Source organism: Protopterus annectens, chromosome 8.part0, assembly GCF_019279795.1.
Source record: "Protopterus annectens isolate FY-2018-M chromosome 8.part0, PAN1.0, whole genome shotgun sequence".
Classification (NCBI taxonomy): domain Eukaryota; kingdom Metazoa; phylum Chordata; order Ceratodontiformes; family Protopteridae; genus Protopterus; species Protopterus annectens.
In genome coordinates this window covers 1,571,240,463-1,571,266,318 of record NC_056741.1, presented here as the reverse complement: position 1 = coordinate 1,571,266,318, position 25,856 = coordinate 1,571,240,463, and the positions used below count along the sequence as shown (strand labels likewise).

The 25,856-nt window shown below is 39.5% G+C and overlaps 1 protein-coding gene across 1 annotated transcript in view; it reads left to right on the top strand.

Annotated features, from left to right (window-relative positions):
- The window catches only part of IGSF9B (immunoglobulin superfamily member 9B), a 3,189,659-nt gene that overhangs the window by 2,322,578 nt on the left and 841,225 nt on the right, over positions 1 to 25,856 (top strand). Inside the window, exon 13 of the mRNA XM_044081131.1 lies at positions 11,746 to 11,921. Within this exon, the coding sequence (XP_043937066.1) occupies positions 11,746 to 11,921 (176 nt within the window). The remainder of the gene's footprint in view (positions 1 to 11,745; positions 11,922 to 25,856) is intronic.

Genomic DNA, 25,856 nt, shown 5'->3' with positions numbered 1-25,856 from the left:
TTAATCCCTGATGCCAGTAAAGCACATAACCTAGCACTTTTTTTATCTTTAATCCCTGCAAGCTAATGCAGTTATAAGTGAAGATGAGCCATCTACCCGTGGCCACCACACCTGCCATTAGCATATAATGTGTGATCCAGCTTTTGTGTAGTAACTGTATCAGACATTCTGAATAAGTTTGATTCAAGCATGTAATTCAGCAGCAGTCAGTTGCCTCCTGACTTTCTTCCTGACAGCTCTTCCCAAAGTGTCATCTGTTTCTGATACGATAGCCAGTATTACATCCACTTCCAAGTTCACAAACCCATCTCCATATTATTTTTTTAATTTCTCTACCAAACTGGTATTAGGAACATTGTAAAATAGATTCTGAAGTCTTGGTATGCCATATCCATAAGGCACCACATGTGATATTAGCTATGGCCTTCTAATAAAACTGTATCCAGATGAACTACCAAGATTTTTCCTGTACGAAATCAAGTTATCAGCCTTCAACAATCCATAAAAGATTTATTATTGAGGAACTCTATAAGCACCCCTTCCCATTCACCTATATCATATCCTTCTGCCAAGTAAACTGTTTAAACATTTCTTGTGCTTTTTTGCTAAGTAATCAGGTTGTGGCTAAAAAGAAGCCATTTTCATGCAGCTCTTTTATCTGATCATATAAATAAATACTGGAAAATGACAAAATGAGCACTCCGTTCTCTTCATCTTACTAAAATTCACCAGTGAGGACTAACCTTCATTCCTGTGACACCACATGAGTTTTCCATGGAGTCACAACACAATTATGGGAGTCATTCATGCAGACTGCTACCAACTCTGTCAAATAAGGGCATTCTGCTTTTTCTCTTCTCTCCCAAAACAGTCACTATTTTTTCTAATGTATTCTTGCCCAGTTTCCTAGCCCTTAAGTTCTTCCCACCCTACCTTCTTGCTCCTGAGAAATATAGACATCTTCTGTCTGCTTTGTTGGAACTTGTTCTTCCCCTTCTCCTACCCATTAATAACCTGCCATTTTTTCTGTATTACCCGTTCATTCCTTCACATATCCTTTAGTAGGACACAAGTCCTTTGGATATTTGACTTTAATTGCCTGTCCATGCACACAGCAGAAAAACATACAACCTAAATGATTATTGTCTATGAGTATTGACTATTACAGTGAGTGTGAAGACTGCCAGATTCAAAAAGCAAAAACGTTTAAACTAGTTATGCCTTTATACAAGTAAAGTGCTTCAGAGGCACAGTATCCCCTGTTGTTAGGCCTCTAATCTCTCGGTAATAACTCAGACAGAGGTTCCTAAAGTAATCTAGAAGCGAAGGAGACAAAGTTTTAGGATAGAGCAAGAGTAAAGGAAAAAGAGGACAGAGAATACCAGGTACCCCAAGCCAATCACAAAAGCCCAAAAAGGAGGAAGGAAAGGGACTCTGGCAATGAGCACACATATATAATTATGGCAAGCTGATAACACACCTGTACTGTTTCCTTGTTGTAATTCACAGGTGAAGTCATAAGTTCAGGGTGGACTGTCACATCTCTCCCTTACTGTCCTTTAAGTCATCGGTATTCTTGTAGAGGAAAGGAATATGTTCTATCTGTAGATGTAATATCCACCCTGTAGTGTTTGGAGAAGGTATGGATGTTGTGACAGGTGGATGCTTCCAGGGTGTGACTTGTAGGGACCGTCTCCAAGAAAGTTACCATAGCAACAGTGGAAGCAGTTCCCCTGGTGGAGTGTGAACTCATTTCTCCACACAATTGTTTGCTATGGAATTTGTGACAGAATATAATACATTCTGGTATCCATTCAGAGATAGTTTGCTTTGTAACAGACAGCCCATTATTATTCTCTGAAAAGGCCAGAAAAAGCTAATATCCCTAACATTGGCCCCAAACGTAATCAAAAACTAGTGACTGTGTTAAATCGTCCGTTTGCATTTTTCTGCTTTCGCTATTACCAGATTGACATTTAGGTATTCGCTAACCTAAATGTTCGATCAGGTAATAAGAACCCTATTCCACAACATATTGTAGACACTAGCAGCCCACCACAATTAAAAATAAACTTCTAAAAGATTACCTCAAAACCAATTGGATCTGCTCTTGTATCAGCCCTTGCTAATTCCACCAAGTCCCTTACTCTCTTTTCCTTGCACTAGTCATTCCCCTTAGAACATGCTTACCTAGTACACTCTCACCTCCCGCCCACTTCTGTTTTCATCGTCCTGTTCCTCGTTCATCGTGCTGCACCTCTAACCTAACATACTTATTTACCCACTAGGAACACATTGTTTCTGATCAACACCTGATATTATATCATAAATAGTACTTTTTATGTATGCATAACTACTACTAGGGCCACAATAACTTTGTACTTACACCACCATAACAGCATTTTTAATAACTATGTATGTTGCCACTCTCTTGCTTGTATGACTTTTGAAACTTGTTTATCACATTGTAAAATTTGCTTGTGATGATCAAACTTTGTAACTGTGCTACTCAGCTTTTCTCCCCAGGCCTTTGCTGAAAATGGGCTTGCACCCAGTTGGACCATCCCAGCAAACAAATGTAAAATAAATAAAATAAAATAAAATAATATGTCTTACTGTAGTCTTTTGTCCTATCCATGTAGTATCCTCGTAGTCTTAGTTGTCTCTGAGCATCTGTAGGCTGGGAAAGGACAAAGGGAGATGGATGGCTTAATTAAGAGCAATTTCTTCTGCTACTTTTGTCAAGGATGAGGGCTTTGTAGCAGAGGTACCCCATCCATGTGGAAAAACAAAAAGGGCTCCATGCACATCAGGGTCTGAAAATCTGACTCTCCCGGTTAACATGATTGCTACTAAGATACTATTTTCCATGAGGGAAACTTTTTGTGTGCTAAGTCTGCTACATTGAAAGGAGAAGCTTTCAGTTCCAGTGCCCTTAAGTTCAGGTCCTAAAATGGTACAATTAACTTGCTAGAGGGCCTGAGACTGTTTTCAGAAATTGGTACATAGCACATCAGGTGGTTGAAGGTAATTCCAAAGGTGGGTATTCTGTTATGGCTGACTGGTGAACCTTAACAGAAACATATGCTATGTCTAGCTAAGACAGCCCTGTCAAGTATTCTAGGACTGGTGATACCTGCTTCAGCAGGTATGAGGCTTCTCCTTTGGCACTATAGGGAGAATCACTTCCATTTCACCTCATCTGATTTCACAGTGTTTGGTTTCCCCACCTCCATCATTATGTAGTACATGTCCTGAGCTCACTGGTGCCAAAAAGGCAGCAATGCTAAAGCTACCAGGCTTCCAGACTGAGGGCCTTGATCCCCTTGTGTATTAAGCTTTCCTTGCACTGGGTCAGTAGATCTATCCATCTGGGCAGGATCACTTGATTTTCCCAGGCCATCAGTCCGAGGTGGAAGAACCAATGCTGGTTGACCAAAATCAGTCTGTAAGGAGTACCACTGATTACCCCTCCTGAATGTATGTATCACTTTTAGAATCAGTGGCATACATTGAAATCATGTAGTAACTTGATGTCACATGGAAAGTTAAACTGATCCACTACCCACTACCCACTCATTGAGGTATGGGGATGTGGAACAGAATTTTCTAATTTGAAAGTTTTTGTATGAGATAAAAGGATGCATTTCTAGCAATCCCAACTTCCAATTTCAAGACAAGAAGATATGTCTGTGTAATTGCCCCTCGTGAAAATAATGTTGCCTTGTTCATTTGACCCATCAGCGTAGCATCCCCTGTGGGAATGTATACTGTTGTAATTGTCAGATTATAGGCTATGACCAGCTCCCTAGTTTTCAAGGCCATCCTACACAACTGAGTAGAACATGTTCCTACCTGTTTGTTAATGTACCACATGAACATGATTCTGTCTGTCACAAACCTCATGATTCCCAGAATCCATATGAACTTGTTCTTAGAATATACTTGTCGGGCAGCATATCCTTTTGTTTTATACAGAAATTGGCTTCTTATCTGGCCAAAGTGCCCTGCACTTTCAAGCTCTGAGAACTGGTTTTTGGGCCTAATCTGGTGCAGCTGTATTTAGAGTCTGGGTGTGGATAGGACAGAGAGGCAGTCATCTGTTCTCCTGGATGGCTGATAGTTCAGTTCCCTGTTTAAGCATGGAGGTGTTGAGAAGGCATGCTGCAGTTTGTTGAACTGTTGATCCCAAAGGCTTCTTAGCTACAAGTGTTTTTTCCTCATGTACAGACTTCCCCCAGGAAACCATAAGGATTGTAGCTCTATAAGATCTTGAAGATCTCCCAGGGTGTCCACAGAGGTATTTTACAACAACTGCTGGAAAAACAGTTCTTCATGAAGATTTCAGTTCAGACTTCTGTAGGTTCAGTATGGATCTTGGTTTCAGCAAGCATTGCTGAGCAAAGGAAAGGGCGATTTCAACTACCCCACCATTAACTGGGAAAACTACTCATGTACCAACTCTTTTGCTCAATGTTTTCTGGAAGTCACAAATTCCAATGCCTTGGATCAACTTATCCATACTCCCACCAGTGGCAGCAATATCCTAGACCTGGTCATTAACAACATGGGAAACCGATGTTCCACACCAGAGGTCAATTCCACATTGGTTGGATCCGACCACAAGCTAATCCCCCTAGACATCCTCATCCCACCCCACCCCCCATTAGGGAAACCACCGTAGAAAAATTCTCCAAAGCCAACTTCATGCTTCTTAAGACAGAAGTGGCAAACTTCACGACAGCCATGCAGACAGACAATAGAGGTACGACTGCTGAATCCTACACAAATACAGTTTATAAGCACTTACACAAGTGCATGGATTGTGCTATCCCTAACAGAACCAAGATGCTATCCTCCAAAAAAATGAAGCCAATCTGGTGGTCCCCTGCCATAAAAAAACTCTACGACAGAAGAAAGAAACTGTTGCAAAAAGAGTAAAATGCCATGATTGGAGGAACTCCCTGGTCAGCCTCAGTAAGAAGCTGACATCCCTCATAAAATCATCCAAAGCTAGTTATGAAAACAAAATCGCCACTGATTCTAAAGACAACCACAAAGCATTCTATAGCTATGTCAAGAATCCCAGTGGCAACACTCAGATCTGCTCTGAGTTACAGCACAATGGCACTAAATATACAGAACCAACTGATATTGACAACATCCTGGCAGATAGGTTCACTGCTAACTTTAGCCCCCTCTCACCCCCTAAAGGGCCCATCTCTATACCAGAAGAATGCAAAGTTCCTATAATCATGGCTGCACAGGTAAAAAACACACTCTCAAAAGCCAAGAACACAGCATCCATGGGACCTGACAACATCCCAGGCTGCGTTCTACACAAACTGCAGAATGAACTGGCACCCCACCTAAGCACCATATTCAATCATAGCCTCACCTCAGGCTTTGTGCCCACTGAATGGCGCACAGCAACGGCTATCCCACTCCACAAAGGGGGGAGTCACCACGGACCCTGGGAACTACCGCCCCATTAGCCTAATGAGCCTGGCCTGCAAGGCCATGAAACATATCATCATGGATCTTATACACAAAGACATTGCTAATCTCTAAACTCTGGACTCCACCCAGTTCAGGTTTGTAAAAGGCAGATCATGTCTCCTAAACCTGATAGACATCTTTGAAGCAGTCACACAAAGCCCTAGATGAGGGTAAGATGGTTCATACAGCCTATCTAGATCTCGCCAAGGCTTTTGTCACCATCCTCCAATGGGATTATAGATAAAACTCACTAAACTACTATAAATCCCTATGTCACAAGATGGGTTGCCAACTGGCTCAGCAGTCACCCAAAGCCCTAGATGAGGGTAAGATGGTTCACACAGCCTATCTAGATCTCGCCAAGGCTTTTGTCACCATCCTCCAATCTGGGATTATAGATAAACTCACTAAACTAGGTATAAATCCCTATGTCACAAGATGGGTTGCCAACTGGCTCACTGACAGAACCCACAGTGTAAAAGTAGCAGACTCCAAATCCGACTTCAGACCAGTGACAAGTGGAGTACCACAGAGTTTAGTCCTGGGTCCTCTCCTGTTTGGTATCTACTTTTCTAAAGTACAGGCTAACACAGAAGGCTTTTGGCTAGTGAAGTTCACGGATGTCTGCAGACTGGGAGCCATAATCGAAACTCCTAATGATGTGGACATCTACAAAAAGGCCTCACTGAGACAGATGCCTGGTGTCAAAGCCATGGCCTCAAGCTCAGTGACAAAAAGTGCATTGTTATCCCCTTTAGTAAAAACTCTGTACCCATGAGCTACCATATAGGTGGTAGTCTACTTAACACCAAAAGTGTGATAAGAGACCTTGAGACACAGGTGGACAGTAGTCTCTCCTTTGATAATCACATCGCCACAAAGGTTTCTCATCCAGGAAAAAAGAAGTCATTGTTCCCCTCTGCTCGTCACTCATTAGACCCATAATAGAGTACAATGCCCCTTTTGGTATGTACCTCACAAGACATCTGCAACAACTGGAAAGGCCGCAGAAATACCTCACAAAGAGGATTACTAGCTTCAAACAGATGCCCTACGCAGACCGTCTCAAAAAACTCCAGCTTTACTCTGTCACATATCGCGTACTCAGAGGCGATCTCTGCCTAACATACAAAACTATGTCAAACCCAGAGCTGTTGGACATGCTCCACTTAAAGAAATCCCAATCCCTCCAAGCTACATGCTTTAGGGACCTAGACCTTGTCACCACAATAAACAGAACATGCTGGAGAGATAGATTCCTACCCCAGAGACTTCCCATACTCTGGAACAAACTACCTATCTATATCGAACAGAACTCCTCATTAGCACTCTTCAAGAAAAATCTTGATGATTGGTTGGGAAATAGGAAATTCACCCCGGGGATCACCTCTGTGACTCTGCTCGACAGGGGCACAGGAAAATAATTTTCTTGGGTGGCGAAAGACAGGGTACCTTTTTTTGCTGGGCTTATATAGGCCCTAGGGCCAATAGCCTAGTACCTACCTATGAATCTATGAAATCACAGGCACACTTAATGGTATGTCTGCCTAACTGAATGGATATCTGAACAAGTTAAGTTAAAGTGACTTTAATGTCCTATTTAGCCAAATCAAGTTCCATCATTTGCTGAAGGATACGATCCTCTAACCTCAGGATATAGACCTAATAATTCAGGGCTGTAAAAGATAATGTCACTGAGCTGTAGGTTTTCTTGTCATACCTGCCCAGAAGCCTACTCTCCCTACCCTAAATCCTCTTCAATCCAACTAGTCTGTTAGTGTCCAAGGCTGTGAATTTGTTTAAAACATGTCCAACAGTATTCTGTGTACTGAGGGAACTGCCATTGGCTTCTGGGGGATTGACTAACAATTTCTAAGCTCTCTTTTGAATTTCTGAAGTCTGTGTGGACTGCCATTAGAAGTGGTCCATTATGAGGGCAAATATATCTGCAAAGTGAGACCATCTGTTGGGGAGTATGGGATTTAATGTAATGTAATAATTTCATTATTAGTATTGTAGCTCAGGGGAGTAATAATTTCATTATTAGTATTGTAGCTCAGGGGGAAGACATTTGCATCCAGGAGTCTAAATCATTGTCCTCTTCCTTGCCCTGTGTGGCATCTGCTTCTACAGAATCTTTAGTTAGGATGGACAGAGTGTCACTTGACATTTATAAAGTGTTCTCCCAGTGTCACAACTTTGGCTTTCCCTGACTGTCAGCCTTATCATAATAACCTAGTTCAAAGAAGAACCTGTGTAGTGCTGTTGTTAGGGAAGTTGTTGAGACATCTGACTGAAGCCTGCAAGGCTCTTTCTCTGCAGCATTTAGCAGACATTTAGTATTCAGATAGTCATTAATCATTAGCTACAAGCACAAGGATTAGGCTATCTTCTCCTTCCGTAATGAGAAGATGTTTCTCTATTGTTGGTTTAACTTAGTCTGCATGGAGAGGCCTGGCTTAAGCTTGGTGTGACTGAACATTCTTGAGCCTTCTGGCATTATAGCCTTTGGAGGGGCTCCATCAGAGGTAAGTGTCTCTTTCTATACCAGGTCTAGGATCTGGGGAGCACCTGCTTGATAGTCATTCTCAGGCCAAGAAGGTCCTGAGGCATGACTCCCCAGGCATAGAATGAGACTTGCAATGCAAGGCATCTAGATTCTTTTGGCTTGAATGGGCAATTATTGTGTCTCTCATGGTCTTTGCAGTGTTAGTCCTAAAGTCCTTGGAGATGTTGCATGAGATGACACTGTGGTCAAAGCCTAAGGAATAAACACATCTGCTGTCCCTGCCTTTAAAGTCAGTCTGCCTCTTACAATGAGCACTTACTCCAGACCTCCAAATCAGTATGTCTGCAACCCAACTAAACTCTCAGCTGAAAAAGAAAATAAATATATAAAGAAGAAGCATCATGGGTTAAGTACTTATTTGCTCTTCCACTCTCAGCTGGCCCAGTTGTCTGTAACAAACATTTTAGGATACCACATGAAGATGGTCAAAAGGGTTGCTACTTCTCTTCAGTATTTGTTTTTCTGATGTTGTGGCTGATGTCAATGGCTTGTGACTGACCAAGTCCGTGGATGACTGCAAACTCAGAGATATAAACTTTCTAGCTGATTTCCAAATTCATCAACAGAACCTGGCATACAAATAAATGGTGCCAGAACTATGGATTTAAGCTAAATGTCTCGAAATACAGTATTGCAAACTTTGGCAAACATCGGTACCCATACTCCTACCACATAGATGACACCCACTTTGAAAACTGATACAGTTATTAGGGACAGAAGCACTTTCATTGGCAGTGAACTATCCTTTGACCACCACATATCCACTATCATTAGGAAATCTTTAATCTAACCCAACTAATTATCAGGGGTATAACTTCTAGGTCTATGGAAAATATATTCCCTCTCTGGTCCTCTGTCATCAGACCTATAATGGAATATAATACCCCTTTTTGTATATATCTGTTTAAGCATACAACTCAACTTGAACATTGAAGAATTTCCTCGCAAAGAGAAAGGCATGCTTTCCTTGTGCTTTTCAGATTGCCTAAAAGTATTTCCTTTTTTAACTATTTTCTACAGTCGGTTAAAGGGAAAACCTCTGCCTTGACTATGAAACCTCAGAGTATCCAGTCTTATGTGACTTTCTACACATTTGTAAAACAAACAATACTCCAAACACCTGCTTGAAGAAACTTAACTTCTACTGCAAAATAAATATGACCTGCTGATGAGACAAGCTATTTATCATTCTCTTTCAAAGAATCTCTCTTTTATAGAAATGATTCCCCTTAATTATAAAACAAAGCAGCTTCCTGAACCTCTTCAAATGCAGTCTGGCTGAATGGATTAGAAACCGTAATTCACCAATGGTCTAATGCCACAAACCATCACTGAAAGGGGATGAAATTATGTAGTAGTAATTTCATGTTATAGGGCAGTAATGAAATGGAATTTTTATTTTTTATTTTATTTATAGTTGCTTTCCAGGGTAGAACACTGATCTCCATGGACCATTTTCCAACTCAGCCCAGAAGTGTGTTTGGTTAAGTAATTTTCCCACAGTCACACAGTTACACAATGGAGGCTGAGGGAATCAAACCTTGAACCACAAACCCACATGAAACAGCTCATTAACAACTCCTTAATCCTGGAAGCCAACTGCCAGGCAATCTTGCATCTAGGCTACAAATGACCTATCTGATCAACAGCTGAGTATGGACCTATAGTCAACCATACATCCTCCATTATAACAAGATGTGGAGATATTCAGTAGTCAGGAAATGTAGGGTCTGTGAGGGGAGAGGGGAAGTGCATTGAAATCCAGGCTTGGATAGAAGACCTCACCTGTGTCAGAAATACCTGAAGTTATGACTGCAGCAGTTTTTACATGAGGCACAGCAGAAACTTCATCACATCTTCAAATGAGACAACCTGAGCACTTCTCTAGACTGCTATTTAATCTGTTTTTTCCTTACTGATCTGCGTCTCGAGGTTTGTCTGCATATAGAGAACCATCAACTTTTGTACAGTCATATCTGATTATGTATAGCAGACAATGACTGACCTAACTTGCTGCAGAAAGCTAACTGGTCACATGTGTGGCTTGTAAGACTGAATAATGCTAATTTTAGACAAAGGAACAATCGATTCTGCATGCTGCCACTGTTATAACTCTGCCATATTATCCAGCCACACCCCATTTGCCCCATTTTTAGAGACTGTTTTTTCTTCTAATTTAGCTTCAGGATGCATCCAGGGTTGCTGAGGTCTGTCAGATGGTGGAGGAATTCTAATGAATACCCTCCTACTGGTCAGAGGGGAAAGAATACCTGGCACAGGAAGTTGAGTTCTAGATGACCACACATTGGGAGAAACATAGCATTGCAGTGGCAAGGATTATATGCCATCTGATGGAAAAATTTATAAAGTTAAGGAATTGTATAAACTTACATAGGTTCATTGAGTAGTACTAGGCTAACTGCCCTTGTGGGTCATTTTAAGCCTAGCCAGTTACCCCATGTGAAAATCAAAACCTGCACTTTGTGTCTGTATGGTAAACACCTTAACCAACTTGCCACCCCCAGATGTATATAGGTAAAAGTTTATTAACATCCAAACATATAGTTTTATATTACTTTACTAAACATTATATTAAAGCTCTGATTACAATTACAAGTATAAACTATTTGTTACATATTTATAACACTTTAAGTTATGCACCTTCTTTTAAGTCATGGATATAAATGGGCTTTTGTCATGCTATTATATTTCATTAAACCAGTTAGCAGTTGCTCACATCCCAGTTCATAACTGACACATTTAGATGCTCCAAGTGTACAAGTAAAAAGGGATTAGAACTTTTCTTTCTTGCTCAAAACTAGCAATCAGTTTTTAAAAACACTCATATTTCATGTAATCTCATAGAATATGCTGGGCTGGAAGAATAAATGTAATGGAATAAAAGTGGTCCCTGCAGCACTATGGTACTTGGCAGATATAGTATCTCATCTAGACAAGGAACATGCCAAAGGCTATAACACTGATGAAACAATCTGCAGACCACAACAAGTGCTTTCTGTGGGGAGTTGCAGATTGATTCCTCCCTGGACCGCCTAATTTAATATTATTAAATTCAAGTCATAGCATTGCCAGGTGAGTGATATCACTATTTGAAACAGGTGAGTCTTGTTTGGTATGCATCACTATCACAGCATTGTATTGGTCCCTGCTGGGTCTCTTTCTAGCCAAAGCCTTCACTTTCAGCTTCTACGTGTTTACCCTCCATTCATTACATCCTTTTTATCCATCCCGGTATAAATAAATGAAAAAGTGTGGATCTAGTATGAAGGCAAAAAAAAAATGTCTATGAAGCAGCATAGATAAGCTTGTTAAAAAGTTAGGTGCTGAAAAAGAACATATCCGTATTTGAGAAAAATAACTGAATTTTGCATATGCAGTTTCCAGCGCTTCAGTTTGTCATTTTGTGTGCAGAGTGGAAGAAGAGCTGCATCTGCTAAGCTGCTTTGTAGTCAGGTATTTTTAATGAGCTTGATGCATTGTCAAGATCATTTCTGAATAAAGATAAATGCGTTTATGATATCCATCTGTTCTGATATTACTGAGTAACGTGGTGCTGAGTAAGAAAGATCATTGAAATGCCAGGAAAAATGTTTCATAGCCATTAATTTGTGTAAAATTAAAACCAAAATATTCTGACGTCTCCTTTCTCCATACAGGGTGAAGCGCGCTCAGTTTGGACCTCATGACTGGCTCTCCCTGCCAGTACCAGCAGGCATGAACTGGTTGCTGGTGGAAGGCCTAGAAGCAGAGACTGCATACCAGTTCAGTGTTCTAGCTCAGAATAAATTAGGAACAGGTCCCTTCAGTGAGGTTGTCACTGTGAACACACTAGGTAAGAAAAAGCCCAGCAAAGCTAGCCACCAACTTCTTTGCTATGAATAATACAGTATTAACTAAGTAGTTTTATTGAGATCAGCAGTGTGCTTTAATGTTATGAAAAAATATATTACTTTACCTGCAAGATATTGTAAATAAAAGGTAGTGGAGTGGTTAAAATGTCTTAACATGCTTTATAGCTAGGATATCAAATGCATGAGGCTCATTAATGGCTTCCCCTAAAACTGAATGTTCTGTTTGGATATTATTTATAGCTATTTCATGTGATATTATTGCGTGATTATATGAGGCTGGTTGATAACTGTCAGACTGGCCAATTCAGGTGCCTGAGTGCAATACAATGATGTGTAAAGTAAGGGTTGTTGGAAGCAAATTTAGCTATTTTATTATAACGTTGCTGTAGTTTAGTTATAAGGGTTGACTGCATGTTGGTGAAAGTGGGAAAGGCATACAGAAATGCTGAGACAGTATACACAGACACACACACACACACACACACACACACACACACACACACACACACACACACACACACACACACAGACACACACACACACACACACACACACACACACAGCACCCAGCACATCACCCACAGCCACTTACCTTGGCCTATCTACATATTAACTACCAATCACTCCAGTTCTCGCACCACCCACACATACCTCTTGTTTTAATAGCACTCACACTCCCAGAATCACCTGTGAAAGACATGCAGTCTTGTAGTCCCTTGCCCACCTGTGCAAATGATGACAACTGCACCCTACCCTGTGACCATTGCAACTTGAGCTGCCTATGTCTGATGCACAACATGCCCAGCCTCTGCATATTTAGTCACAGTGTGATGTCTTTGTGTTCATCACATTTACTGTTGTGCATCTTTTTAACATTTGCATAGCAATGTTGTAAAACTATGTGCAATCTGCTGCCTTTTTTGCTATTGTCACAGCGTATCGTGTCTGCCTGCTGCTGGCTCCTACTCTAACAACTGCTCTGTCTCTTGAAGAAACCACTATGTTGGACCTGCTTCCTCACTATAACATTATGTAACAGAGCACATACAGTCAGTGTAACATTATGTAAGAGAGCACACATAAAGTTAGTATAACATTATGTAACAGAGCACATACAGTTAGTGTAACATTATGTAACAGAGCACACATGGTTAGTTTAACATTATGTAACAAACCACACACAGTTAGTATAACATTATGTAACAGAGCACATACAGTTAGTGTAACATTATGTAACAGAGCACACACAGTTAGTACAACATTATGTAACAGAGCACATACAGTTAATGTAACATTATGTAACAGAGCGCACACAGTTACTATAACATTATGTAACAGAGCACACACACAGTTAGTATAACATTATGTACCAGAGCACATACAGTTAGTGTAACATTATGTAACAGAGCACACACAGTTAGTACAACATTATGTAACAGAGCACATACAGTTAACGTAACATTATGTAACAGAGCACACACAGTTACTATAGCATTATGTAACAGAGCACACACACGGTTAGTATAACATTATGTAACAGAGCACATACAGCTAGTGTAACATTATGTAACAGAGCACACACAGTTAGTACAACATTATGTAACAGAGCACATACAGTTAATGTAACATTATGTAACAGAGCATACACAGGTACTATAACATTATGTAACAGAGCACACCCACAGTTAGTATAACATTATGTAACAGAGCACATACAGTTAGTATAACATTATGTAACAGATCACACACAGTTAGTACAACATGATGTAACAGAGCACATACAGTTAATGTAACATTATGTAACAGAGCACATACAGTTAGTGTAACATGTAACAGAGCACACACATGGTTAGTATAACATTATGTAACAGAGCACATACAGTTAGTGTAACATTATGTAACAGAGCACATACAGTCAGTGTAACATTATGTAAGAGAGCACACATAAAGTTAGTATAACATTATGTAACAGAGCACATACAGTTAGTGTAACATTATGTAACAGAGCACACATGGTTAGTTTAACATTATGTAACAAACCACACACAGTTAGTATAACATTATGTAACAGAGCACATACAGTTAGTGTAACATTATGTAACAGAGCACACACAGTTAGTACAACATTATGTAACAGCACATACAGTTAATGTAACATTATGTAACAGAGCGCACACAGTTACTATAACATTATGTAACAGAGCACACACACAGTTAGTATAACATTATGTACCAGAGCACATACAGTTAGTGTAACATTATGTAACAGAGCACACATAGTTAGTACAACATTATGTAACAGAGCACATACAGTTAATGTAACATTACATAACAGAGCACACACAGTTACTATAGCATTATGTAACAGAGCACACACACGGTTAGTATAACATTATGTAACAGAGCACATACAGTTAGTGTAACATTATGTAACAGAGCACACACAGTTAGTACAACATTATGTAACAGAGCACATACAGTTGATGTAACATTATGTAACAGAGCATACACAGGTACTATAACATTATGTAACAGAGCACACCCACAGTTAGTATAACATAATGTAACAGAGCACATACAGTTAGTATAACATTATGTAACAGATCACACACAGTTAGTACAACATTATTTAACAGAGCACATACAGTTAATTTAACATTATGTAACAGAGCACATACAGTTAGTGTAACATGTAACAGAGCACACACATGGTTAGTATAACATTATGTAACAGAGCACATACAGTTAGTGTAACATTATGTAACAGAGCACACACAGTTAGTACATTATGTAACAAAGCACATACAGTTAGTGCAACATTATGTAACAAAGCACATACAGTTAGTGTAACATTATGTAACAGAACACACACAGTTAGTACAACATTATGTAACAGAGCACATACAGTTAATGTAACATTATGTAACAGAGCACACACAGTTAGTACAACATTATGTAACAGAGCACATACAGTTAATGTAACATTATGTAACAGAGTACACACACAGTTAGTACAACATTATGTAACAGAGCACATACAGTTAATGTAACATTATGTAACAGAGCACATACAGTTAGTGTAACATTATGTAACAGAGCACAGGCAGTTTGTACAACATTATGTAACAGAGCACATACAGTTCGTGTAACATTATGTAACAGAGCACATACAGTTAGTGTAACATTATGTAACAGAGCATACACACAGTTACATGCATACATACATACAAATGTTTCAAGCATGAGCATTAAAGCCCTTCTAGCTTGCCAATATACCAAAACACTTGTTCCCATAATAAATGAACAGGATGTTCTTAGAAATATCTAAACTAGTAGTTGCTTTAATGTAATTTGGTAGTCTGTTCCAAGCGTCAGCCATTCTGTCACAGAGCCAGTTAGTACACTTCTCATTCCTATAAAATCTTCTACATAGGTTATCTGGTGATTCTGTAGTACGTTTTGATAACCCCAAATATTCCCAGAGGTAATTGTCCCTAAATGCCCTATATACCTGAATAAGATCTCCTCTTAAATATCTGTAAGAGACACTGTACAAGTTCAGATATTTTCGTCTTTCATAATAACTTAAATTTTCACATCCATGGATGTCCTTGGTATATTTCCACGGTATTCTTTCCAGTTTATTCATGCTTGTTTTCCTATAGGGTTTCCATATTGTTATTCCATACACAAGTTTGGGTCTAATGTAACTAACAAACAATGACTTCATTATGTTTGATTTCCTAGACTTTATAAATCTTTTTATACACCCTATAGTTCTATAGCCAATTGGTTGATATGATTAGAAAAACTCATAGCTGAATCTACCCATATACCCAGGCCCTTAAATGAGTCTACAGTTTCAATCACTGTCTGCTGTATTAAATATTCACCTTTCAGTTTATGTCTCCCAAATCTCATATGCTTTGTTTTTGATGTATTTATCAACATATTATTCTCCTGTGCCCAAATGGTCAATTTAGTCAAATTATTTTGTAGACATGCCTTATCTGTAACATTTGTAATCAGTTTACCCAATTTCAGGTTGTCAGCATATACACTGCAGAACATCTCAGATGAAAAAGTAAGGTCTGAAAGATACAGTCTAAACAAGTAAGGACCTAGGACAGAGCCCTGTGGGACACCTTGACTGTAACCAAGGATTTCACCTGTCCAGTTGGTGTGTGATACTTGCCGTGTCCTATTTGTAAGCCATGCAGCTATCCATCTTATCAACAGTACATCAATACCTAGTTGTTCTAATTTATTGATCAGTATTTTGTGTATGACCCTGTCAAATGCTGAAGTTAAATCTATATAAACCACATCAAAGCACAATTTTTCATTCATACCTGTTATTATATTGTTATAGAACATCATGTTACAGGTGGCGATAGATCTATTTTCAACATATGCATGCTGGTATATGGTTTCAAGTCCCAACCTATCCAGTTCTGACAATAAATTATCCAGTATTACCTTCTCCATTATTTTTCCACAAAATGAAAGTAGACTTAAGAGTCTATATGATTCTGGGTTTGTCCTACTCCCCTTTCCCTTAAGGACAGGCTCAATAAGTGCATGTCTCCAATCTTGAGGAATCTCCCCATATTTATATGACCTAGTGAATAACAGATATAATGGTAGTGGAAGTTCTTGCTGAAGTGTTCTCAGGTCATTGTTATTTATTCCGTCTCCTCCATGTGCTTTGTTTGGATCCAGTTTGTACAGTTCTTTTTCAATATAATCTAATTTGATTCCAGTATCTGGGGTTACCTGGATGTCACTAGGACAACTTACCACCCCTTTTGTGGAGCCAAACTCTTTTGCATAAGATTTTGTGAATATATCTATAATCTGTTGTGTCTGAGAATACATTTTAGAATCTGCACACAGTTTATCAATTTGTGTATTTTTACTCCTTCCACATCTTATGTATCTATAAAAAGGCTTCCTATTATGCTTAATATCTTTATATAAAATTTCTTCAAGTTTTTCTTGATCTTGTCTAACACTATGCTTAATCTGTTTGTTCAGCTTGTTTATTTCAGTTTTCAAAGTTGTAGTTCGACCTCTCTTCCATTTCTTATATTTTTTGTCTCTCACCTTAATCAGGTATCTTATTCTTATGGAAATATATCCCCCTGATGTTGCGGGCCTAGATCCTGATGTTAAACGTTTTTTCTTTGACTTTTTGCATTCAAACAATTTGTCTTTCAAAACATTCCACATTCCATCTGCAGTTTTCCACTGAACACCTCACTCCAGTTAGTTTTATATAGTAACTGTTTTGCTTCCCTATAATCTGTAATTAACGTTCTGTGCATTGGTTAGATTTCAGTTTGGCAGAATTATCTAGCAACAAATTAACCTTAATAACCCCATGATCACTGCTCATCAGTGGTGGTAAAACTTGACTTGAAGTTGCAATAATTTCTTTGGGAACACAAACAATATCTAGTATATTCCGTCCCCTGGTAGATTTTTTTACAATCTGAAGCATTTGCTGTTCCTGAATATACTCTGTGAATAATTTCTTTACTAATGTTATTGAATCAATATTATTCCAGTCTGTTTCTGGTAAATTTAAGTCCTCAGCTAATATGATTCTTCCCTCCTGTGTTTCATGTAAGAAAAGTATGAATTCCTCTAGGTTATCTGCACTTGACTTTGGTTGTCTATACACTCCAACAATTGTTGTATGTTCCAGGGTTGTCTTTATTGTCACAGTTACACAGTCTATAGTAATTGGTGTTATCATTGAACATGTAATAATCACAGGTCTCATAGCTATCTTTAATCCCTATCATAACACCTCCACCTGATTTTTTATTAGAATGTCTGTTACAGTAAAAACATTTATAACATGTCAGAATTGGTTTCCAGTCGTTGTTCTTTAACTATGTTTCACAAACAATAACAACATCAATCTTGTGGGAACGTAGCAAATTTGCTAATAAAAAAACTTTATTATTAATGCACCAAGCATTAACAACCATCAGAGATGCATCAAATGTTGCTATCTGTGAACTGTTGCATTTTTACCTGGCAAAAATCCTGGCTAGTGTTTTTTAAATATTGCAAAATATCTACTGCAAAAATTCTCTTCCCTGATCTAGACAAATGCACACCATCCTGTCCGAACACACGTCTGCCCAAAAGAAGGCTTGCATGCTCTACACATTTCCATTTTTTAAAACAGGACGTTTTTTCCATGTAGGTATTTACCTAAAAATATTTTCATTCACAGTGACCTAATTATCCTTTCTATAGGTGATTTGTGAAAAATATGTCCTAACATCAGTACAAGCTATACTATTTAGGAGGGCTGTCAGTTCCCGACTAACAGTCGGGAAATCTTTGTTGGTGACATCATTTGTACCAACATGAATAAAAACAGATCTGTACTTCCTTACATTAAGGCATTGCAAGGCTTGTTTCACATCTTCTGTTTTTGCTCCTGGCAAGCATAACACTATTTGATGTTCATTATCATCTCTGCAAATATAAATATCAGTTCCTCTAGTAAATGAATCTTCAGTTACAAGAATCTCTTTGCTGACCATCTCTGAAGAATATTCAACTTCTAGTACAGTCATTTCCGCTCTGTCAGTTGTTAGGAAGGATAGATCTTCATCACTATTAGTCTTATTAATTCCACTGTTTTCATTGTGTATTAAATTCTCATCCAGCTGGCATTGTAAATCCACAGCTTGAGCCATCGTGTAGTTAACATCTGCCTTTCTCTTCTTTTTTCTTATAGTAATATTCTTCAATCCTTCCACGTTCAGTTTTGATTTCTTCCTTTTCACCTGCCCCTTGCCTCTTTTTTCTACCTTTACAGTTACACCTTTATACAGTTAGTATATCATTATGTAACAGAGCACACACACAGTTAGTACAAAATTATGTAACAGAGCACATACAATTAGTATAACATTATGTAACAGAGCACATACAGTTAGTGTAACATTATGTAACAGAGCACACACAATTAATATAACGTTATGTAACAGAGCACACACACACACAGTTAGTATAATGTCATGTAACAGAGCACATACAGTTAGTGTAACATTATGTAACAGAGCACACACAGTTAGTATAATGTCATGTAACAGAGCACACACAGTATAATATTATGCAACAGAGCACGCACGGTTAGTATAATATTATGCAACAGAGCACACGCAGTTACTATTTTGGCATGCATAGTGTGGTCATAATGCAGATGTATCCAGACAGTGGAAGTATGACTTCAGCAGTACGAACACACACTGTATAATGTTTCTGGTTTGTGATAGGGCACATTTGTATTCACAGTCAGTTTGATTCTATTGAATTCTAAATGTTGTCATGAGCCACAGTTCAAGAGCATATCCAGCATTACCTGCATAATGCCCCTGTAGGAAGTCACCCCTTGCAAACTGCTGATACAGATCACATATGTGCCATATGTGACACTCATGAAAACAGTCTGGGAGGCCTGCACACACACAGATACACATAGACACACATTTTAGATGAAACCCTGTGCATTACCGACCACCTGGCAGTTGTGGGAGTGATACCCTTTGCATTTCATGTACCTCCTTCCCAGTTCACCAGGTAGGGCCTTTATTTCAATGCTGATACAATCTAGGTGCTCAGCACCTCAGGAAAATGCACTATGGCATCAAAGTCCCGCATGTGCTTCTTATTCATCTGTGTACGTGAGAACCACATATGCTCTCTTACATGCTATAGCATGACATTGAGAAACTGATGGAGTATTCTTGAGGCAGATGTCTGAGATACCCCATTGTGTCCCCCATAGGTCACTGAAAGGTCTCTGTAGTTAACATACATACAGCCACACATACCTGAGCAACCACTGTGATTAGCACTCCATGAGCTCCATGGGGATTCAGATGAATCTCAGTTTGTTGCATGTTATCTGTGTCAGTGAGGTTATGATCCACTATGTCTTTGCCATACAGGGCTTGAAATGTTAAGCACAGTTGGATGACCAGGTACCTCCAGGGGTGACGTCACATACCATTAGCTAGAACAGCTAATATAAGAGCCTCCTGCAGATACACATTTACAGTAACTGCTGTAACTCCTAACATTGTACACTACTTTGCTCTGAATACAATAATATGACATTTAAACATTTCAGAATCACTCTTTCATGTTGTTTGCCTCATTATCATATATTGCTTTACATAATGCAGGCATTAGTATATAACATGGCCTGCCATGCTATTTCAACAGGACTTGTTGCGTTGCTTGGTTTTCTGAATCACACAAACCCTGATCTTTGCCATTCATGATGAAGTTTACTTACCTGGATAGGGCAAAATTTTCTGAATCTAGTTGAAGGTCTCAGTCAAAATCCAATACCATATCACCTTCAAGCACACTTTCAACAAAGAGTCAACAATAGTTAAATCATATCAAACTCAGTGCAGCAGGACCGCTGAACAAACAAAAATATTTTCATTGATCAATGACTTCATTTTCAGGCAAACCGATTCTCCATTCACTAGGCCAGGCAAAGACAGGGTGATGTTGGGCCCAGAAATGATAGGCCCATCAGCCTGACAAATCTTATTTGCAAAGTCATGGAACATATTATGAATGACTCGATAAACTATGATATCAAAAATGTTTTCAGAGTGAACCTGCAACAGTTTGGTTTTGTCTAATGAATTTCTTTATTTTCTTTGAAAGAGTAACTGGCCACATGTTATACCTTGACCTGCCCAAAGCATTTGGCACCTTCCCTTGTTGGGACAGAAACCCCAGCTAATCGTAATTAGTCATAATTATCAGTCTAATCATAGATATGCTGCTATTGTTTCAGTTTCACTTTCAAAGTATTACCTACATATTGTTCCTTGTCTTCTTTGTCTCCTATTCTGGGATGGGTGTGGGTCACTACTATCCTACTTTACTTACTAATTGCTACTTATTAAATTTCTACTGTGATATTTTATTAATTTTTCTGTCTCTATGTGCAACTGTTTCCTGCATTGAGAACAAAACATTGCAATTTCATTCAGCTACATTGCTGTGTAGTACTGAATGACAATAAAGTTTTCTTTGACTTGACTTTGAGTTATTTTCTTCCTGGTGGCATCATGACAGGACACCCCTGAAGATGGTATAATCAATGGACACTTTGGATCTCTGTATGAAATCAAGCTCATAATGTTTGATGAAGGTTGGCCATGTTACTGCAGTACAATGTCATTTATAAAAAATTCTTCCAAAAGGCCAAATTTAGTTTTAGTTTTGTGAATCTGATACAGTCTGAAGGCCATATGCACAGTGTCACTCTGGAGACTTTAATCCCTTACCTTGATGGAGAAAAGGCCACAAAAAGTTGGTTGTCTTTGAGAAAGTCATCAAAGCCATGGACGAGGGGAAGAAGGTGCACACCACCTACCTTGACCTGGCCAAAGCCTTCTACACTATTACCTACTTGGGTATAATAGATAAACTCTCTCAACTAGGCATCAATCCTTATGTTACCAGATGGGTAGCAAACTGGCTGACTGATAGAACCCACCTAGTCAAAATAAGGGAAGCCACCTCAAGCAGGAGACCCTTAACAAGCGGTGTACCCCAGGGATGGGTCTTGGGGCCTTTATTTGGGATATAGTTTTCTGAAGTGCAGGCCAAAAAACAGTGGGCTATGGCTGACTAAGTCTGCAGATGACTGCAAGCTGGGTGCTTTCATCAATTCCGCTAGTGAAGTGAACATCCTCCAAGAGGGTCTCACCCAAACAAATGACTGGTGCCAGAAATATGGCCTCAAGCTGAATACCAAAAAATGGATCATCATTCCCTTTAGAGAGACTGAAGTCCCCACAAATTATCACATTAATAACATGCTAAGCATGCAATCAGTCGTGAGGGATTTGGGCACCCAGTTTGATAGCAACCTGACTTTTGACCTCCATGTTGCTTCCATTGTATGGAAAGCTTTCTACATGGCCCACCTCATAAGTAAGGGTATCTCATCCAGGGACAAGGAGATCATAACATCCCTGTATTCTTCCCTTAAAAGGCCCATTACTGAGTACAATTCTCTTTCGGCATGTACCTCACAAAGCACATGCAGCAGCTGGAAAGACCACAGAGGTTCTTCACCAGGAGAATTCAGGGCCTCAAACATCTACCATAACATCTACCATACACAGATAGGCTAAATGCCCTATCACTCTACTCAGTTTCATACAGATTCCTCAGAGGTGACCTCTGTCTGTCATACAAAGCAATCTGAGACCCCACCTTGATGGGACTGATACATAACCACAAGTCAAGCTCCACTCAAGTAACCCACATGTGTGACCTCACCCTGGTCTGTGACATCAATAGGACTTGTTGGCAGGACAGATTTGTACCACAGACACTCCCCATCTGTGGAATAGACTCCCTCTCCACGTCAAGCAGAGTACCTCATTATCCCTTTTTAAGCACAACCTGGATAACTGGATGGGAAACAGAAAATACACCCCTGGGATTCCAGCTGTGTCCCTGCTGGACAGGGGTATTGGGTGCTGACTTGTCTAAACATGGGATAAACTCTTGGCAGTATTTGTTTATTACTGTGAAGTTGAGGGACCACTAGTGAGGCATTAGGATACAGCAATAGAGTCTGTCCACTAAAAGGTTGATCTGACCTGGAATTTGCACTGCTGTCAGAAAACATTGTGAACACATTGCCCATTACCACAGTCTCATGGCTTTTCAGCAAAGGGTGTATGATCAGGTTCTCCCTTCCTTGTTAATGAACCTCATGACTAAGGTGTTTTCCATATGTACTGGAATTGCACCCTGAAGAAGGACATTTTGCAGTGCTTGCAATGCTAGGGGGACTGCCCATATTTCTAGTACACTAAAGTGAAGATGAGCCTCTTGGTGTGACCACATTCCTTGTACTATTGTTCATTCTCAATGCCCCCTATCCCAGGGAAGATTCATCAGTAGTAATCATAGCTGGCAGAAGGGGAAGACGAAAGGGATGGCCTGCTTGTACCAGTGGCAAACGAATCCACCACTTTAGCTGTAGATAATTTAATAGAAAAATGAAATGAATGAATGGATGTGGATCATTGTACTCTGATTGTCTGCTGTAGCACTCTCATGTGATAGTCGGCATGAGTGGCCAGTGTATTGGCTAGTGACATAGTCTCCCTTATGCATAGTCCGAGGGTGGTCAGAAGGACAACCTGCTGATAAAAGTTTAAGGTGACAACCTATGAAATCTAATGATTGGGTTGGCACAATATATGATTTTTTTAAAGTTTATGGAAATGCTCAAGGACCGACACAAATGAAGCAAGTAATTTTTTACTGAAATAATGTATTAAAATTAAAATGTATACTGCATTACTTTTACTTCCTACATTTATTTTAATATCTGATTAGAAATATAGAAAAGTGGATGCATCTTGCTCAAAAAGAATTCTTAAACAAATGCATACCTCCTTTATACTCCTGACTGTATTCTATTCATCTTATTCATAGGTTCATAGGTGTGTACTACGCTAATGGCCCTGGAGTCTTTACAAACCTAGCCCATAGGATTACCCTGACATCGTGCCACCCGACTTTAGCTCTCAGTTCCTCTGTCGAGTAGAGCCACTGGAGTGATCCCCGGGGTGAATTTTCTATTTCCCATCCACTCATCAATGTTTCTCTTGAAGAGGGCCAGTGAGGTGCTCTGTTTAACATGTATGGGAAGTCCATTCCAGAGCATGGTCAGTCTCTGGGTTATGAATCTGTCCCTCCAGCATGTTCTGTTGATTGTGGTATTGAGGTTGAGGTCACTGGAGCGTGTGGTGCAGAGGGATTGGGATTTCTTTAGATGTAGCATTTCTAACAGAGCTGGATCAGACATGGCTTTGTATGTCAAGCAGAGATCGCCTCTAAGTAGGCGATATGAGACAGATAATAGTTGGAGGTTTTTGAGTCTGTCCATATAGGACAAGTGTTTAAGGCCTAGGATCCTCTTTGTGAGGTACTTTTGTGGCCTCTCCAGTTGTTGCAGGTGTCTAGTGAGGTACATGCTAAATGGGGCATTGTACTCAATGATTCCAGTTTCTCAAGTCAGTCTCCTGTCCCACAACCATCTGCCTCAATCAGATTTTCTTCTTAGTTATTTATCATAAACAGGCATAATTAATAATTCAGTGCTTCCCACCAATGTCCTTTAAAACATCATTCAGTGTAGAGGCAAACATGCTGAATAGATTACCCTGCAGTAATAGTGACAATCACATGGCTGTCTCCCCTACTATTCTCTTTCTTATATATGTGCCTTGACTAAGTTTCTACCCTATAATCATCTTTTTTTTTGTATGAAGTCTTTTTCCCCATAATATGTTATCTTTCTCAAATCAAATCCTTAACTATGCCATGCAGACCTCCATCCTAGCAACAGCGTTAAGTATCACTGCCATGTTAAATTAACATTTCTATCACTCATGCACACTTTCCTTCTCTCATAGTTAATCAGCTTGCCAGTTCATATCATTTCCCTGCTTCTGTTCATCAGAGGTGTAGCTAGCTATTCTGATACAAGGACCGTTCCCTGATCTGCCACTCCCCCCCACCCCAGCTTGGCAAACAGCTTGTTACATTTTTAGCACACATCTGCTATATTCTAGGCCAACATGGAGCACTAAAGCATATCAGGTGCAAATGCAATGCTGCCATTCAAATACTAATGCACCGAACACCACTTAGCTAGTGTCGACTGGGCCCCCTTAAGCTCTGTGTCCAGGGCAGCCATCCAATTCACCCCATCCTTCAAAATAATCAATTGGGGAAAGGTTTCTTTATACTTATGTAATAAATTAGAAAATAGGAACACATTCACAAGGTTATTATAATCTTTTATTCATTCGTTTGACTTTGAAACTAATGCTGCATCAGTGGCATATGCTGCACATTTTTTCATATTCCTAAGGTACAGCAATTTGAACTTTTTTCCATTTCAGCTGAATAATTAACTAAATAAAGTAAACTCCATTGCTGCTTCAAACAGTCATTCTCCCCCTTAACAGCATCAATGTAATAAAAGATTTAATTCCACATAGAAACAATGCAATAATATGAATTATACATAGTGATTGGGGAAGACGACCAACTTCATGAAGCACTGCAAGACCTCCCTTGATTTGGTTTCTTGTCATTCCATGTTTATCTAGTGCTAATCACACTGACTTGCGTGTTTCATCAGTCAAACACACATTCCAGTCATCTTTATTGCCACAGTCTGGGTAGCGTTCAATAGCCACAGTCTTATGTATCTTGCTTGTACTTTTAAACCAACTAAATTCGGGAGCTGGGCATGCCAAGACTTATAAAATGAAACAAATCTAGCTCAAGTAGAACAACTAAAATAAAACAAAAAATGCCAGAGGTGATGCCACACACAGTTTTATTATATTATGAGCACTTTTGTCCTAATAAAGTGCCAGGACTTCATCAGATAAAAGACAACCAAGTAAAATTCTGTTATATAAAACCACACAAAGAGACATGGCCACCATGGTCCAATGAAATCCACAATGTCATGAATAATGTATAAAATGTATGAGTGTTTCTTAATCCCTTCCTTCTGTTTCACCTGCCCGCTCATGATTGGCAGTGGAATTTTACGGTGTCGAGTTGCCAGCCTGACACCCAACCTTCCACAGAAGGCACACACATATACGCAGTCACACCTAGGGCCAGTTTAGAGTGTCCAATCCACCTACAGCTTGTCTTTGGGATGTGGGAGGAAACCAGAGCACCCGGAGGAAACCCACGCGACCACAGGAAGGACATGCAGACTCCACACAGAAGGCACGCCAGCCAAGGATCGAACCAGAAAACCTCTTGCTGTGAGGTGGCAATGCTAACCGCTGCACCACTGT